Source organism: Plectropomus leopardus, chromosome 12 (assembly GCF_026936395.1).
Source record: "Plectropomus leopardus strain MGB_pleo_1.0 chromosome 12, ASM2693639v1, whole genome shotgun sequence".
NCBI classification, from domain to species: domain Eukaryota; kingdom Metazoa; phylum Chordata; class Actinopteri; order Perciformes; family Serranidae; genus Plectropomus; species Plectropomus leopardus.
In genome coordinates this window covers 24,251,689-24,268,322 of record NC_142187.1, presented here as the reverse complement: position 1 = coordinate 24,268,322, position 16,634 = coordinate 24,251,689, and the positions used below count along the sequence as shown (strand labels likewise).

Here is a 16,634-nt window from a genome sequence, read left to right as displayed (position 1 = left end):
TCATTAAAAATCCACGGTCTTTGAACACGTGATGAGACACACTGGTTTTGAACTGCCTGCAGGAAGAATGGACACATCAGAGCCTGTGTCAATGAATGCACAGAGTTTTACATGAAGCACAAATCAAGGCTTGTGTTGATTTGTGACATCATTGATGACACTTTAAGCCGTTGAGCAGTTGAGAAATTATTGTTTTTGAATGAAAACAAATTAAGTCTCACCTCAACATCATTTTTCTAGTTATACAAGCAAATTCGCTGCCCCCTTGCCTGGTTAAACCTCTGCCACTTTCCAGATTTAGAACACCAATATTTCTCTCTCTGCCATTATTGGGCTCCATTATCATACAATTATTGGCCAAAGGGTTGATTTGTGCACAAGTGATGCATTACTTTTTTTTTGTTGCTGACAGTCATTATTTACAAACGTTTACTGGAGCAAAATTCATAGCTATTACAGATAATATATCACAGATAACAAGTTTGAGATCATCTCTAATATTTATATGCCTTTTTTACTCTCTTTACACTCAAACCAGTTTGCTGGAAAGCTTTAATGCCTCATGAAGCTCCATCTCGCCATTGCTCTGTTAGAACACGCAATATGAAATTACTTTTCCCTGACTCTCTGATCTCTCCTTCTCATCTCATCTCCCTGATGTGTGTGTATCTCACTCACTTGAGTCATCATGCATAGGTTTGATTGGCTGAGTAGCGTCATGTGAGATGGCTTAACACATTCAATTGCCTGTGAGTTTGCTGGTTGCTAAACCAGTGTTACAAATGCTTTTCCGGTTAACCCTTTGAAACCGAAGCAAATTGGCTTCATGTTTTTCAAAAAACATGGGAGGAAGGCAATGTAAAAGGAAATGAGCAAGTAATTAGTAAAAAGTACAAGAGTATGACCCGATTATTTAAAAAAAAAGAAAAGAAAAGAAAGAGAAAGTAAAAAAATGAGTGCTTAAAAATCATATTTTTGTAGCATAATTATTATCTGTAATTGTGATAATAATAAATGTCGTTTTTCCCAAGCTGTTCCTTTCTCCCTTGACATTTTTCCCTGGCTTTTAAAAAATAATTTTCTTGATCTCCTAATTCATTGCAATTTGTGGAGCGTTTCTTAACAAGTTGCTTATTACATTTTTTCCATGTTTTTGAAAGACACCACACCAATTTTCTAATTTTCTCAGGGTTCATAGGTTTAAATGCTTGTGAAAGGCCTCTGAAGGCAGCACAAGAAAAATTATGTCGCTCCAGCTTTCAAAGGGTAAAATAGAGGCCTTGAATCAATATTGAACCACTCTCAATAATTCAATGATAATGGGTCTGGATCTGGACCCAGGGGTTGGAGAGGGATGTCAGGTTAACAAGGGAAACTCCTTTTGATCATTTTGCCAACAAGGGGGATGGCGTCCCCCCTTGTCCCACCATGTCCCCCTCAAACAGCCTAATGTTTTTTTGTTTTTTTGCAGCCTTTATGCCACTGATTTATCAACTTTTTTGTGGTTATTTTCACCAAATAGGAGATATCACAGTTGTCAGAAATTTCTGGTGTATCAGACGCGGAATTACACCTTGAAATCTGAGTGCCATGCAAGTTGTTCTCACTCTGTCACTCGTAATTGTGGCCTGTATGATATGACATGATCACTGCATTAGCTCTCTCTTTGTGAAGTTTAATTGGCAGTGGAATTCCAGAGTCACATTTTGATTGATGTGCGTGCATGTTTTGCTTCATTTCCTCTTTGTACAAAATGGAGAAGTAAATTGATTTCCTGTATACTAACTGCAAAAGCATCATACCATGAAGATTAGTATATATCGTACGAAATTAGTATGAAATTGGGTCACAGCTCAGTTAAGTCTGGTTGGGAGAGGCCCGGTGCACCAAAGAAGTTACACAAAATAAATGCTGGAAGACACTGATCACAGATGAGTACATGCTCATTGACAGCTAGTGTTTTCTTTTCTTCAGCTGGTACGTTACAGTTATTCTGTTTTTTTCCCTGCTAAACATGCAATCCCTGTTTTTACATACATGATACACACAACAATGTTTTTCCCTCTGAATAAGTAATGTTGCAATGGATTATGACTCTGAGGTATATGTGGGATAATTCATTTCAGTTTCATCCTTCATCTTAGGCCTGTTTCACTGACTCCCCCGTTTTTCTTGTCGCTGTTTTTAGATCCGAAGTGGTGAAAATGCTGCTAATTTAGCCAATGAGCTGGCACGCCACACACAGGGCCCTGTGTTTGCCGGAGACGTCAGCTCCTCGGTGCGCCTCATGGAGCAGCTCGTGGATATCCTGGATGCTCAGCTGCAGGAGCTCAGACCCAGCGAAAAGGACTCAGCTGGACGCAGCTTCAACAAGGTACTGTGAAATTGCTGTCTAGCCTTAACTTTGTCCTCCTTTTGCCTCGACTCTCTGTCAGCATGACTCAGGAAATTCATTAGCATGACACCCACCAAACACAAACATGCGCTAACACTCACAGACATTCATGGACACACACGTCTCAGGTGAGGGGGCTTGGGAGGCAGGTCAGGCCCCGAGGGGAAGCTCATTCCTTTACAGCTACCTGGTAATTACCAGCTTTGGAAACACAGGCTCACCTGGCAGTTCTAACTTAAAGGAGCTAATGGCCATGAGCCCCCCACCAACACAAAGAATAACTCTTCATAGCTGACAAGTGTGGAGCTGCTCTCTCCCAGAGCTTCTGCAGGCGCTCATCAAGAAAAGAGTAGGCCCAAGACATACCTACTTCTCTCAGCTGCAGGCAGTCCCATGGAGAGATGAGTGACAGTTTGAAAAATTACATTGTTATTCAGACTTTCTAGACAGCAGTTGCGTTGTAAACAAGGTTATTTTCACCAAAATGAGGCCTGCTGTTTGTGCCTTTATGTTCATAACAGCTACATTGCTATTACGCATTTGAGGATAAGAGCTTACAGGTTTTTCAAAAGTCATACATTTCAACAACAGCAGCATGTGATGGCTGATGACAAGCAACAATGACAAAAGTTAAAGGACCATACTGGTGGTTTTGCACTTTTTGTCTTTACTTGAAATCACATACATGTTATTTGTATTCATGGAGCTAAAACATTGGTATGGTCCTTTAAAGAACCTTTCACACTGGACAAAAAATCCACTAACACTCACTAACATCAACTTTTGTCTTTAGTTGGAAAGGTTACAATCTGCATTTATTCTCGGGACAAATGATTCTGCAGAAGTCACGTGTATTTTATTAGCTCCACCTCCGACTTTCTGGGTTTTCTAGGTTCCAGTTTTCCGATCATGTCCAACTAGTGGGAGACCCTGGGGTTGACCCAGAACATGCTAGAGAGATTATATATCCCTAACCCTGGGAACGCCCCAGGATCCCCCACAAGGATCTAGAAAACCCTCCTGGGGAGAGGGACAATTGGAGTACCTTATTCAGTCCGCTGCCCCTGTGACCCGACCCTGGATAATTGGATGAAAATGGATGGATGGAAGTCTTATTGGCTCTTTTAGACAGTAATGGAAACATGATACCTGGGTGGACACGCTCATTTTCACCCCTTTTCCAGCGCAATGGAAAGTTATCTCAGCCATAAATTCTGTCCGTCGCCGCCTAAAGCAGTGCTCGGATATAGTTCTAAATTAGTCTGCATCAATAGACTGAACATGAAACATATACAAAAAAGAAGTAACCACTATAACATTTTCACCGGCCTCCAGGCTTCTTTCAGCTGTTAACTAACCCTGTTTTTCGGTGCATTCTTGACAGCAAATGTGACACACCAGAAAAAATAAAACAGAAAGGTTATTTAAAAAACTCGAATATACGTCCATTAATTATTTATTCTGCAATACTGCTGTAAAAAAGATCCACGATTATGTCAGCTTTGCTATTTTTACACTGAACAAAGCACTGGCAGCATCATGCTGCCCCAGTGTGTGATTTTAGATAGCATGCCAGCGTTACAGAAGAAAAAGAGCAACATTACGTGTCACACAACAGCATTGGCCTCTAGTGTGTTTTTAAACAGTAACAGTCATTTAGCTGCCCTGTTACATGCCGGTTAATCCCATCCCCTGCTTGTAGGGTAAGGAGCTCCTGGACCTCATTGTCTCTCCAATATAAGCACATTTTCGGTTGCTGTTCTTCTTTCAGTTAGCTGTTAGCTGTTTTTGTAAATCTCACATCGACAAAACATCATACTCGTCGATCACGCCAGCTGTCCCTTTTGCTCAGATCTTGATTCAGCGCTGTTACAACCTTTGCAGCCGGCTTAAATGCGGAACAACTCTGTCTGCCAGTTACACAATCGTACTTTTTACATAGAACGACAAGTTGGAATAACAGTGCAGCATTTTCACCCTCAACAGGCAGTGCAAAATGGATTTAATTGTGATTTAAGGAAGCATGCCAGTGTTCTGGAAGCAAAAGAGGCACAACATTTAACTCAACAGCGAATGTGTCTAGTGTAATTTTAAACAGACTTTGTTTTGGCCTTGTTACTACCTCTGCTGCCAGCTTAAAGCAGAACAACCATACAACTCTGCCATCATTCTGTGTTCGTACATTTTACACAGACTGCTGAAGTGGAATAACAGCGAAACACTCTGCCTTGAACAGGCAATGTAAAAGTAGCTAACAAGTGGTAAATTTTGTGTCCATGGCAGCAATCTTCTCTTGGTGTAAGAGATATTTTCCTGTGTGTGTTTGCAGGAGGTGTTTATGATTAGGAGGTTGTAAATCTGGATACAAAGAACATTTTATCTTTTTAGTTTCTGTGTGAGAGCTACAGTATGTGATTTTCTCCGGTTTGACTCAATTAGTCAGGAGGAGGCGACTTATTTTATGCCAAGATACCTACAAAGGGTTTTTAAAAAAGGAGCTCATGCTATATTTTTCTCTCTATGCCTTGAAATACAAATGACCCCATCTCACATTATTTATCTTCTCAATGTAGTTTAAAGTATCACTAATGGGGAGCTTCAGAATCTGGTCTCAGCATTTTCCCCTCCACACTACTGTGCGTTCCTCATCTCCTCCTCACACTATTATGTGATCCATATTCATATTTAGTATTCCCCCGAAATGCATTTAGAGCCGTTGGATCATTTCAAGGTTGCAGTTTATAGACCTTTCCTCTTTTCATTAATTCTGTAATTTATGGTAAGTGGCATGATTTAATGCTTCCTGTGTTCTTACCACCTCTTTCTACAATCTGTCTTTTGTGCTTGATCCTCTCGTTGTGTGGAAAAGCTTCAAAAACGAGAGAAGACATGCAGGGCGTACATGAAGGTATAACTACTACTGTAGGCTTTCCATGTTGCTTTTGTACCCTGATCCCTAACGCCTGATCAGCAGCATGCAGCACTGTCATGTCCTTGATTGTCTTGTTATAGTATATGCCTGGTGAGCTGCTTGTACGAGATGTGGCCGCTTCCTCATCTGACTCGGCTGTCTGTTCTCTCGTCATTCTGTCCATGTGAGGATGCCACTGTCAATATCACTCCGTCTTTGTCCTGTTTCCCCTCCTCTGTGTGCTATCACTTGTACATCTTTCTTTCCTTTTTCTCCTTCCTCCGTTTCTTCCTCCCCCCCACACTCTTTCTCTCTCTCCATCTCTCTTGTCGGCTCTTCATACGTTGTGTGAATAATTGCCTTCCCACGGTCGTAATTGCACCTCCCTGTCAGCCAGAAGTGTGATCAAAGTGGCAATGTGCTCAATTTTCACTTGCTTACATTGTACAATTTCTAGTCTCCCTTGTCCCTTTAGCAAAAAAAAGTCTCCTTTCGCGTTGTAGTTGTGTTTTATCTGTGAGATTAATTTCTGAGCCCATTAATATGTTTGTGTTCCAGTCTGATTTTTCGCTCTGTCCCCCAGACATTTTACTTCTCCTTTGCCGTGCTGAGTATTTTTCCTCTGGTAGGTTTCCGTTCAAAGACAAGGGCATGGTGTAAACACTGGGGAAGAGATGCCTTGCATGGCTTAATACAAATGAACAGATTTTGTATTTTTTAGTGGCTCAGGGGGCTCCCTATAAGTTGGAGTTGTTTTCACTTGAGGTCTCATTTTACTGAAAGAAAAGGGCGATACATTTCCCTCAGCTGATTTAGAAATGTCTTTGTAGCCGGTCTAACAGCGTGACTCAATGGATGGTCATGTTGTCCGGTACACCATTTTGGTCCAGACTGAAATAGATTACTATGACATTTTGTGCAGACGTTCATGGTGCCCAGAGGATGAATCCTAATGACTCTGGTGATCCTCTGACTTTTCCTTTGATAGCGCCACAATGAGTTTGACATTTGTAGTTTAAAAGTATGCCCCACTGATTTAGCATTGTACTCCTATAATATTGTCAGACTCTCGATGGACAGTTTTTCAAAGGAATGCAAATCAGTGCAGCAGATCCAGATCAGCTTTTTTTTGTAGGTGCTTAAATGTACCCACCGAAAGACATTGTTTTGCTCAATCCCTCCTGGCTATGCTATGATACTGTGCTACTATACTAGTACTAACCCTAACCACCTCCAACCTTGACGCACCAACCGCAGCATGTACTCACGGCACAGCAGGGCGGGACTAAGCAAAACACTTCATTGGTGGTTACATTCCAGCATTTACCTCTTTTATTGACCAAATCACAGTTACGTTGCACTAACAACAAGAGTGACATTCAGATAGACAACAGGCAATACATTTCAGTTACAGAGATATGTCAAATTTGCAAACTTGTTTATTTATGTTGTCATTTTCAGCTGTGACTTTATCATTTAAGGATATATAGTTAGATATATAGTTAGATGATAGATAGATAGCTAGATTATGGTAGTCGGACCTATCTGACATTTCTGCTGTTCTGTGCTGTTCTGCTGTTTTATCATTTTCAAACTTGTAGACTTCAGCTGCGACTGATGCTGACTCAAGTGACATCACTTGAGGTCATTTTCTGAAAATGTTTGCCACTCCCATATGACTTATTTCAATATCTGTAAACAGACTAGTTTTTAAAATCGGTGGAGTTCCTCTTCTAGTAAAATATCTGATCAACTATTGTGTGGATTTCCATAAAATTTGCTCCAGACATTCATGTCACCCTAATAATGACTTGTAATAACTTTGATTCATTAACTTCTCATCTAGCACCATCATTAGGTTTAAATTTAAAACCCCAAAACTGATGACTTTACAATGACGCTCATTAGCAATTGTGAACATGCTACACTAAAATGATGATTATAGTTGTGAGCATGTTAGCATGTGATGGTAATATTTAGCTTAAAGCACTGTTATGGCAACAATATGTACAGCACCACAGAGCTGCTAGCTTGTTTTTGTGTTTCAGATTTGTGAATACTAGTGAAAAAAATTGTCCTCCCAACTCTTACTCTGATTGGCAGGTGCTCTTCTTTCGTTGGATTGGTTAGGTTTAGGCAGAAGGAATGTGACTGGTTAGGATGAGGTTAAGAATGTCAGGAAAAGCGAAAAAGAGGTAGAGTAAGGCAGAGTAAAGCCGGCCGTTAATTCACCATCCTACGATTCACAAATTCGCTCACCTTTTATCATGCGCTGTTCTCTTGAAGACAGTGCTGCTGTTCGCAGAGCTCATTTATAGCTATAGTGAGCTATGGGGGCTCATCTTGTAGCACCCCTGTGATTTGTAAAGTGACCTCCACCCAGGCGAAAATTAAAGAGGATTCAGTCCGAACACGGATTCTTTCTGTGCTACACAAATTAGAGACAGCCGACATTTTATTCCCCTTTTGGATTTCATGGGTCCTTTGAGGATGGCTCACCAGGGGACGGGGGAGACCATTTAGTGTCTGTCTGGTTGTAATGGCTCCGACCCTGTAATGGCCACTGCTCTCTCCCACACACACACACACACACACACACACACACACACACACACACGACTTAACTCCCATCATAGTCAATGCTCACAAGCTTCCAGTTGCCTGCAAGGTCAGGGCCACAAAGATTGATTTCTGCGCTCGGGCTGAAACATAAAGACATGCTGAGAGCCCTGTGTCTGGATACAGTCATCATCGCTGTGGTTAATATGAGCTCAGTGGTTAAATGTTGCGGTTAATCATATATCGGTGCAGACTTCGGTTGATCCCCTTTCTTGTTATTCCAGGCAAACGGATAATCCTGTCTGTGGTCAATTAGTGTTTTGGATAATCACAGCTGTGACTAATTGGTACAGTGAGCAAGGGCTTGTTGTGGTTAATTACCGTTATTGTGGTGGGCATTGCTGTGGTTAATGGCACCTATGGTTAAATTGTCACTCCGATTAATCACACCAAGAGTTGAGCTACATTCTGAATCTTGGTACAAGTGTCTGTGTCGGGTGTGATTTTAGAAAGTTAGCGATGTTGTGGTTGGCCGTGTCACCTAGGAGTCATGAACTCACCCTGCCAGGGTCAAAGGAAACTCTTGTTTTATCAACATATGATACTTGTGTGGGTTTTGTGGAATGTTTTGCTTACTTACTGCTTATCAGAAAGCAGGAAATGAAAGGATTACCATTGAAAACAAGTTTAAATGTTCCTCCGTCTTGACTCAAACTGCCACTCTGGACACTGGATTTCATGATAATGCCCACTTTTCCTCCAGGAGAATAGTGTTCAAGGCCATTATGAGCAGATCCTGTCAGGGAAATAAGACTGTTGTTCATGGTGGTAATTGTTCTTTTGGAAAATAGCTGCTTAAAACCAGGCAATTGAGAATGCAGCATATAGCTGCAGATAATTTCATCCAGTGGAGGGAAAAAGCATTTGGTTTGTATTTCCTCTTCCCCTAAAGCATTTTTACATTATTCAAAAGTGAAACTTTCTTAGATTAGGTCTATTTTTCGTAAACAGAATATTAAATAAAACTGCATTTTTTATTGTCATTATTATTTCAGCTACCCTTGACTTCCTTCAACCCTCATGCTTTCAGTCGGAGTGATCTTGATATATCAGTGTCAGTCGTTGTTGCTGCTGTCACTGTTGGCCATGCATGCCCTTTTTATCATTTGCTACCCCCAACCCCCCCCCGCTCGTTGTTATTACACTGAAGTTATGATGGGAGGGAAACAGCAAGCTGACATTTCACTTGTCTCCATGGATACAGGCAATTGTGGACACTGTTGACAACCTTCTGAGGCAGGAAGCTCTGAAATCCTGGAAAGACATGAATTCTACGGAACAAACGCACGCCGCCACAATGCTTCTGGATACCCTGGAGGAGGGTGCGTTTGTCCTTGCGGAAAACCTGATCGAGCCAGCGATCGTCAAAGTTCCTGCAGAGAATATAAGTAAGTTTTTCTCCGATTGCTAAAAACAGACATGTAGCATAAGGGGGGGGGGGGTGATGCCCCCCTAATGTTCCCACCAAGAAAAACACAATGGAATTTTCTTTTCTTTGCATATTTTATGTCCTTGGGGCTATGATAATAAAAAAAGTAATGTATATTTTTTAACAGACCCCATAGTTTTATCTTAATTTAAGCCTCTACCAAACAGTTGAGATGGCTGTTTATAGTTATGGTAAAACAGAATCAAACTTATCGCTGCAATGATGTTTGTATTCCAGATTTTTTATTTCTTAATTACATTAGCTCACCTTAGCTTACCTTCCCAACTATTGGGGCAGGAAGCACCAGAGTTCAAAACAAGCTATCTAAATAAATAAAATCCCAGCCCTGACCCATTGATGGGTTACCTAGAAGCCCTTTAGCCTTTGCTTCAGGCTAAGTGTTTTCTTCTTATTATTTCAGGATGGCTTGCCCCAGGAAGCTTGCAAAAATTGTTTTCAAATTCTAGCTAATTCTAGCTGTTGAAACTACAATACTATTCTACTACTGTACGCATGTATTTTAAAATTACAGTTACATATGTTTGTAGATTAGACAATTTAACTAAATAATATACAGAGGCAGGATTCTTGCCCCCAAAAGGACTCTCCGACAACCCCCCCATCATCATCATCATCATCATCGTCGTCATCATCATATATATCAAAGCTTTTTATGTGCAGCTCTATATAAAAACATATATTATTGTTGCCCAATGACAAAAAAAAATCAGTTTACCCTGAAATGGTCCTGGTGGAATAAATGTCAAGAATGCAGCAGTTAAGATGAAATGTAACAATCCACTATAGCATAGCCTTTCAATACATGACTAGATTTAGTGCCATTGGTCAGGAGAGGAATTACGTGGGAGGGGGCATCTTCCTCCATCTCACTCGACATATCCGTCAGTCACAATTAATGGTGCTTTTTTGGCTGTGCACTACCTTTCAGTGAAAGTGTTTCAACCTAAGTGGTAAAATTGTCACCAGGGTGATTTTTTTTAGCTATTCCCCAAGGAGAATATGATTTTAAAAACCGCAGCATCTCACTGATGTCACAAAAATATTTGTCCAAATAAACAACAACTGTGTCCTCACAGGCAGTTTATTAGCAACATGATCTTTTTCATTTATGTCAGCTTGGTGCAGTGAACTGTCATATTTCTACTCACAGCTCTTTGTTGCTATGGTTATGGTCTCCCACTCACCCTTTTTTGTCTTATACCTCATTGATTTTTAATCTTTTTCTTGCATAGTAAAGTCACCTCATTCACTGTGTGCTGCGAGATGAACTGCCCAGACCTCTGGGGGAAAACAAAGAAACCAATTGAATGGCATTGTTCTATTCACACAGCACTCTATCTGTTCTCTCCAAGCCTTTCCCATTAAGTGGTAGTTAGCTAAGCTGATAAGGACTAGTTGCGCTGTCTCTAGCAAAAGCACTGATTAATACATTGTGTAATATGCTGTATATTGGCTACTTAATCACCGCATTCAGGCAGTTTTTATGAGTATGTCAAGCTCTCGCTTATCTGCGCATTATAGATAATATTCCAGCAGGGAAACATAAAAACAGCCACATGAAGAAAGAGACACAACCTCAGTGAACAGCTTACCTGACCTCCCTTGAAGAGTTGGCAAAAATGTGAAAATGATTGTTGCTCCTAATTAGCAGTTTGTCGAAGCCAAAACGGCACCTCCAGGCGAGCAACAAGGGCAAGACGGAGGAAAAGAGAGAGAAAGCGAGAAACTAAACAGAGGGAGGAGTGCAACAAGAAAACAATTCCTCATGTCTGTCTGTCAGAAGCCATCTATCTGAGGAAGTGAGGCCGTTTCTGATGGGAGGGAGTGTGCTGATACGTGTGTCCTCCTGACCCTTCAGTAATTTCACACATCAAAGGGAGCACCACCCGGCAGCTGGCATACCGGAGAGAGGGGCTGCTGGAATTTGGAGGATTTTCAGAGATTTGCTCGTCGAGCCCAGAGTTATCTAAACCCACAGGGGAGAGAAAAAGTAAAAAGTAAAAGCTCAATGATATTTTTGATCCTATGAATATTTGACATTCATGCTGCAGTAGGCTGCATGCTTGCATTTGCTCATCCTCTATCACCGCCCTTGTTGTTATTTTTTCTTTTGCTCTTGCCTCGGAGGCTTTCACAATGCCAACCAACAGCTTAGTGACATGCTTTTTTAAGTAAATGACACTCTACAGGGTCTTGCCAATAAGATTAGATTCCTTTAATGGCACAATGAACCTCGAATCTTCACACATACCCTGCTGAGCCTTAACCATACAGCTCTATTAAACACCATGTACTGCCTCTGAGATGTTGAGTAATACATCTCTCTCTCTCTTTCTTTCTTCTGCTCATTTCTCTCACCTCCCACCATCTCTCAGTGTTGGACGTGTATGTGTTAAGCACCGATGGTCAGGTGCAGGACTTCAGGTTTCCTCAGACAAGCAAGGGTGGAGCATCTCTTCAGCTTTCCTCCAACACGGTCAAAGTCAACAGCAAAAATGGTGAGAAAAACAAATATTTTATCATGGTCAGTTTTCAGCTTTTCTTTTCCTTTTCAGGTTGTTTAATGAGTTGACCGGTGATGGACGTGTTAGTTGTCTTTTGTGCTGTGAAGATGCGGACAGTCACATCAGATACTTTTAAAGTTTGGGGTATACGCTCATCTACAGGGTTTCCCACACATTCATTTATTTTTGGTGGCCCACCATGACTCCTCTGAATTTCAAGCGTGGACACAGATTGTACACACATGTATTTAAAAAGACATTAAAAAACCCCAGAAACTTTGCTGTCGTCATCGAGAGTTAGATGAAAACAAGAACACCACTCTAATATCTGTGCGTTAACTGAGGAACTAAAGGTGTGAAGTAGTTAGCTTAGCTTAGCATAAATGCTGGAAGTGAGGAGAAACAACTAGCCTAGCTCTGTCCAAAACTTAAATACATAAGCAAATTAACATGGTGTATTTTGTGTGCTCAATTTCATGAATATTATAATATCAGAAAGAATTGTAACACTCCATTTCTATTTTCAGTCAGAAATTGCCTCCACGCTAACCAATTTTGTACAGGGAGGAAGAATCAATTTCCCCCTCACCATTCACTAGACACCAACATCTCCAGCTGAATCTAAAGCCACCTTAAATCCACACCAATGCATAGCCATGCCGGCATACTTGTGAAGCAGAGCAAAGTATAAGCAAACTATGATGTTGATTTAAAACTGCCACAATAGCAGCGTCTAATGCGCTCACCATTTTTATTACTGCTCGCTCATTGGTTGCTGTGCACTGCTTGACAATTCTTAATAACAGTTTGACAAGTGTTGGTTCCCCGAGGAGCTTTTTGGATTAATTTTCTTGTCACAATGCCAGACCAATCAGTTAACTCGATGGAGTGTAAAGATTATAAGGTCAGACCCAGGCAAGTCGCGACTGGTTGCTTTCGCAAGTTGTAAAACTAGTCCTTTACCAAGATATGATATCTCATTAGAGAGATACTTGACCCTGGATTCTGGGAACAACAGTTTGTGCGTCTTAAATTAAAAAATTAAAAAAATAAAATAAAAAAGATCAAATTGAACACCGAGCTAGTAGAGATGTGTCTTTTATACTTATATTGCAGTATCTTGATTGGCCACGGATGGAAAAAAGGCAGCAAGGCTGCCAAATTTAGCTCTCATGGTTGAAATTCATAATGACCTTAGTGCTGCCCCCTGTTTCCTTTATCAGAAAATACACTCACACACCTGTGGCCTTCAGCAAATAATGGACCTTATTCACAATAGATATTTTGACTTGTCATTCTTGGTAAATGGATCTGCACTTGTAAAGCGCCTTTCTAGTCACCCCACCACTCAAAGTGCTTTTACATTACATGTCACATTCACCTATTGACACACACATTCACGAACTGGTGGCCAATACTATCGCACATAGTGCAACCTGCTACTCTAACCATTCTCACACATATCACACCATCGGGAGCTAGTGGGGGTTCAGTATCTTGCACAAGGATACTTAGACATGCAGACTGGAGCAGCCAGAAATCCAACCCAATCTTTAGATTAGCGGACAACCGGCGCTACCTCCTGAGCCACAGACAGGGCCTCTCTAAGTGGAACACAGCTATAATTAATTTTACTGAAGACACCTGTGCTTTTCCTATTAAGACATGTCAAAGTGTCTATTGTGAAAAAGGTCTATAGACCAAGTTGTTCATCATTTTATGGATATGTAGAGTAGTGATGAGTCCATTAAAGCAATATTTAAACATAATCTTAAAGGAATAGTTTGACGTTATTCAAAAGTTTTTTAAAAAATGAAGTAGTTAAGTATCCAGCTTTGCAAATCAAGAATGTGAATGAGCAATTTTCCCAAAGCGTGCGACTCTAAAAATTGCTGAGTGAGTGGTCAATACGAACCAATAATAGCCGGCCTCAAATACAAGCGATGGAAAATAAAGGGTGGATAAACTCCTGGTGCCTGTTGAACTAAGAATAATGTATATTTCCATTACTTTAATTTATTAAATTCAACAATGTAATTATTTTATTTTCACTATTTTGTTGTTCTGGATTACTCATCTCAAATGTGTTTGTTTATTGTTTTTATTGTACTGTATGTTAAAATTTAAAAAATTAAAAACTGTAGTAATGCAGTAAGAGCCACAAGATAGCAGTTACTATATTTCAAGTACCGCACGGGAACCCAGCAAATTTTTCACAATAAAAGCTTTGTTATGAAATAAATTATTTCTGTCTATTGAAATGCTACAGGGCTTTTGATCTGAAACAAAATAATTGCATAATGACATGAGCTAGCTTGCCAATAAATACACAAAATATGTTATATATTTGTGAATTTCCCACTGTAGGACTAATAAAGGATTATCTTATCTTATCTTATCTTATCTTATCTTATCTTATCTTATCTTATCTTATCTTATCTTATCTTACATGGTTTTCTTGGTAGATTATCCTTTTTCTTATGTTCCATGCCTGTCTCCTGACTCACTGCTTGTCAGGCATCATCTTTCATGTGGGGCAGTTTTGGTTTTTCTTGGCAGCTGGTTAATATGGCAACAATCACAGCCTCCTCCACACATTTCTCTGTATTGATTGAGGCTAGACACCAATAAGAGTTCACCAAAGTTGAACCTCCATGCAATTCGAAGGCGCAAATTTGCTTTGCAACCCAAGAAAATATTTCATTCACCCCGCTTGCATTGGGTGGAAGTGAACAGGAGAATATTCACCAATGTTAATTTCGTGCATGTGTGGCCGTGCCATACATCAGTAACAATTAAGAGAGCAAACAGGAGCAGCTGAGAAAAGAAGAAAATTTCATTCTAAAATATGACCAAATATACTATCAAACAGAGTAACTTAGAAAAACAGCCTCTTTCTAATATGAACCTGCTTCATATAAAGGCACTTTTGAGGTAAACAAATGCCCTGTTCACTATTTGAAAATTTAAGGTACATTTCTTTAGGGCTGGCCCCGGAAAGTCGGAGGCTTGAATTATCAGTCAGAGACCCTCAGTCGATTAAGATTCAAAAGTCAAGCTGTCGTTCTTTTTCTTGCATTTGCGGATGTTTTGGTCCCCAGATTTTGCTGTGGAGTGAGTGCTCTTGACTTTCACAATACTCTTTGCAGTTGTGGACATGCAGGGAGCAGCAAAGAGCGAAACAGAGACCGCACTGTAAGATGAAGAAGTGATGAATTTACAGCTCACATCAAGTTAATAGGATACAGTTTCTGACTTTTGTTTGATATCTAGTGTCGACATAAAATGTTGTTGTGCATTAGCATCTATCATTAGCACAGTTAGCTTGTTTATTATATAACGTGATTGCTGCTGTCACACTGAATGTCTCACGGAGCCCATTCAGACTTTAAAACTTTGTGTGGAAAACAAATCAAATCGTCGCACATTTGCACTGAACACCCAAATCCGATTTGACTGGCATAATTCTGAGTCTGGTACAGCCCTGCATTTCATTTCACAAAGTAAATCATTTGTATTTTCCATTCTTTTGCTCCCTCTGTATGTGTAATATTTGTGTTTTTGCCGGTTGCAGGTGTGGCCAAGCTGGTATTTGTACTTTACAAGCACCTGGGTCAGTTCCTCAGCACCGAGAACGCAACACTGAGGGGAATGGGGGACCTGAACAAACGCAACCTCTCGCTCACCGTCAACTCCCACATTCTGTCAGCTTCCATCACCAAGGAGTCCAGCCGTGTGTTTGTAGCAGACCCCGTGATCTTCACGCTGGAGCACCTGGATGTAAGCCTCCTCCTGAGACTCGCCCGGACCACATTATAGAGCCTGGGTGTTAAAATACTGAACCAGCTGCACAGCCGTTTGTAGTGAAGGGCAAACACAGCACTTTGATGGATCATTGTTGTAGAAAAACTGTTGTGAGTAAAAGAGAGGGCATTTGTATTGTGCCAGTGTGCCAACCTTTGTCGGAGCTTGTAAATGTCTTTATTTTGATCTCCTGCATCCCTTTTCTAACAATTCGATTGCATTTAAAGGACTTTAATTGCACAGTTGCTAATAGGTATAGCACAATGTACACATCAGGTTCACTGACATCCTGTTTCTTACAACTAGAGATATGAAATATACAAGGTGTGTTTGTGTACAATCATGCATATTGCAGCGCATGTTCATATATGTTTAATCATCTTTCTCTTTCTCTCTGTGTTTGTGTTTTGTAGAAGGAGCACTACTACAATCCCAACTGTTCCTTCTGGAATTATTCGGAGCGGAGCATGATGGGATACTGGTCCACTCAGGGCTGCAAACTGCTAGAAACCAACAAGAGCCACACTACTTGCTCCTGCAGTCACTTGACCAACTTTGCCATCCTCATGGCTCACCGGGGGAACGTGGTAAGTGGCCCCTCTCGTTTTGTGGCTTGCTCAGGCCATTTTTCTGTCTCAGTTGGTTGTTCTTCCATCTCGCTGACAGATTTGTGCACACACGGCAAGAACAAGAATGGCATTTCAGTGGAGATAATTAGATTATTGCTGGAGGAGAAGGTAAGGGTGGGGGAGGAGGAGGAAAGGAAGCGGGCTGTCACTTTAAAAGAGCGAGATTGTGGATCAGGATAGGAAGTACCATACCATTATCAGAGGTAATTATATTTTACCTATGGTCCGTGTCTAATATTCCTCCAGGCATATGTCCCTGGGAATCATGAGAAACAGTACAACCTCAGCTTTAACTTATGTTTCCACCCCTCTTGAAGTGGTG

General features: G+C 40.7%; 1 protein-coding gene across 5 annotated transcripts in view; it reads left to right on the top strand.

Moving 5' to 3' along the window:
* Positions 1 to 16,634, top strand: part of adgrl2b.1 (adhesion G protein-coupled receptor L2b, tandem duplicate 1) — a 197,639-nt gene that overhangs the window by 156,113 nt on the left and 24,892 nt on the right. For 4 of the 5 annotated variants that reach the window (XM_088085588.1, XM_088085590.1, XM_042497039.2 and 1 more), the window contains 6 exons: positions 2,189 to 2,374; positions 5,265 to 5,303; positions 9,130 to 9,313; positions 11,751 to 11,873; positions 15,454 to 15,659; positions 16,097 to 16,270. In XM_088085588.1, the coding sequence (XP_087941714.1) occupies positions 2,189 to 2,374; positions 5,265 to 5,303; positions 9,130 to 9,313; positions 11,751 to 11,873; positions 15,454 to 15,659; positions 16,097 to 16,270 (912 nt within the window). The remainder of the gene's footprint in view (positions 1 to 2,188; positions 2,375 to 5,264; positions 5,304 to 9,129; positions 9,314 to 11,750; positions 11,874 to 15,453; positions 15,660 to 16,096; positions 16,271 to 16,634) is intronic. The other variant, XM_088085591.1, reaches the window with a different exon arrangement.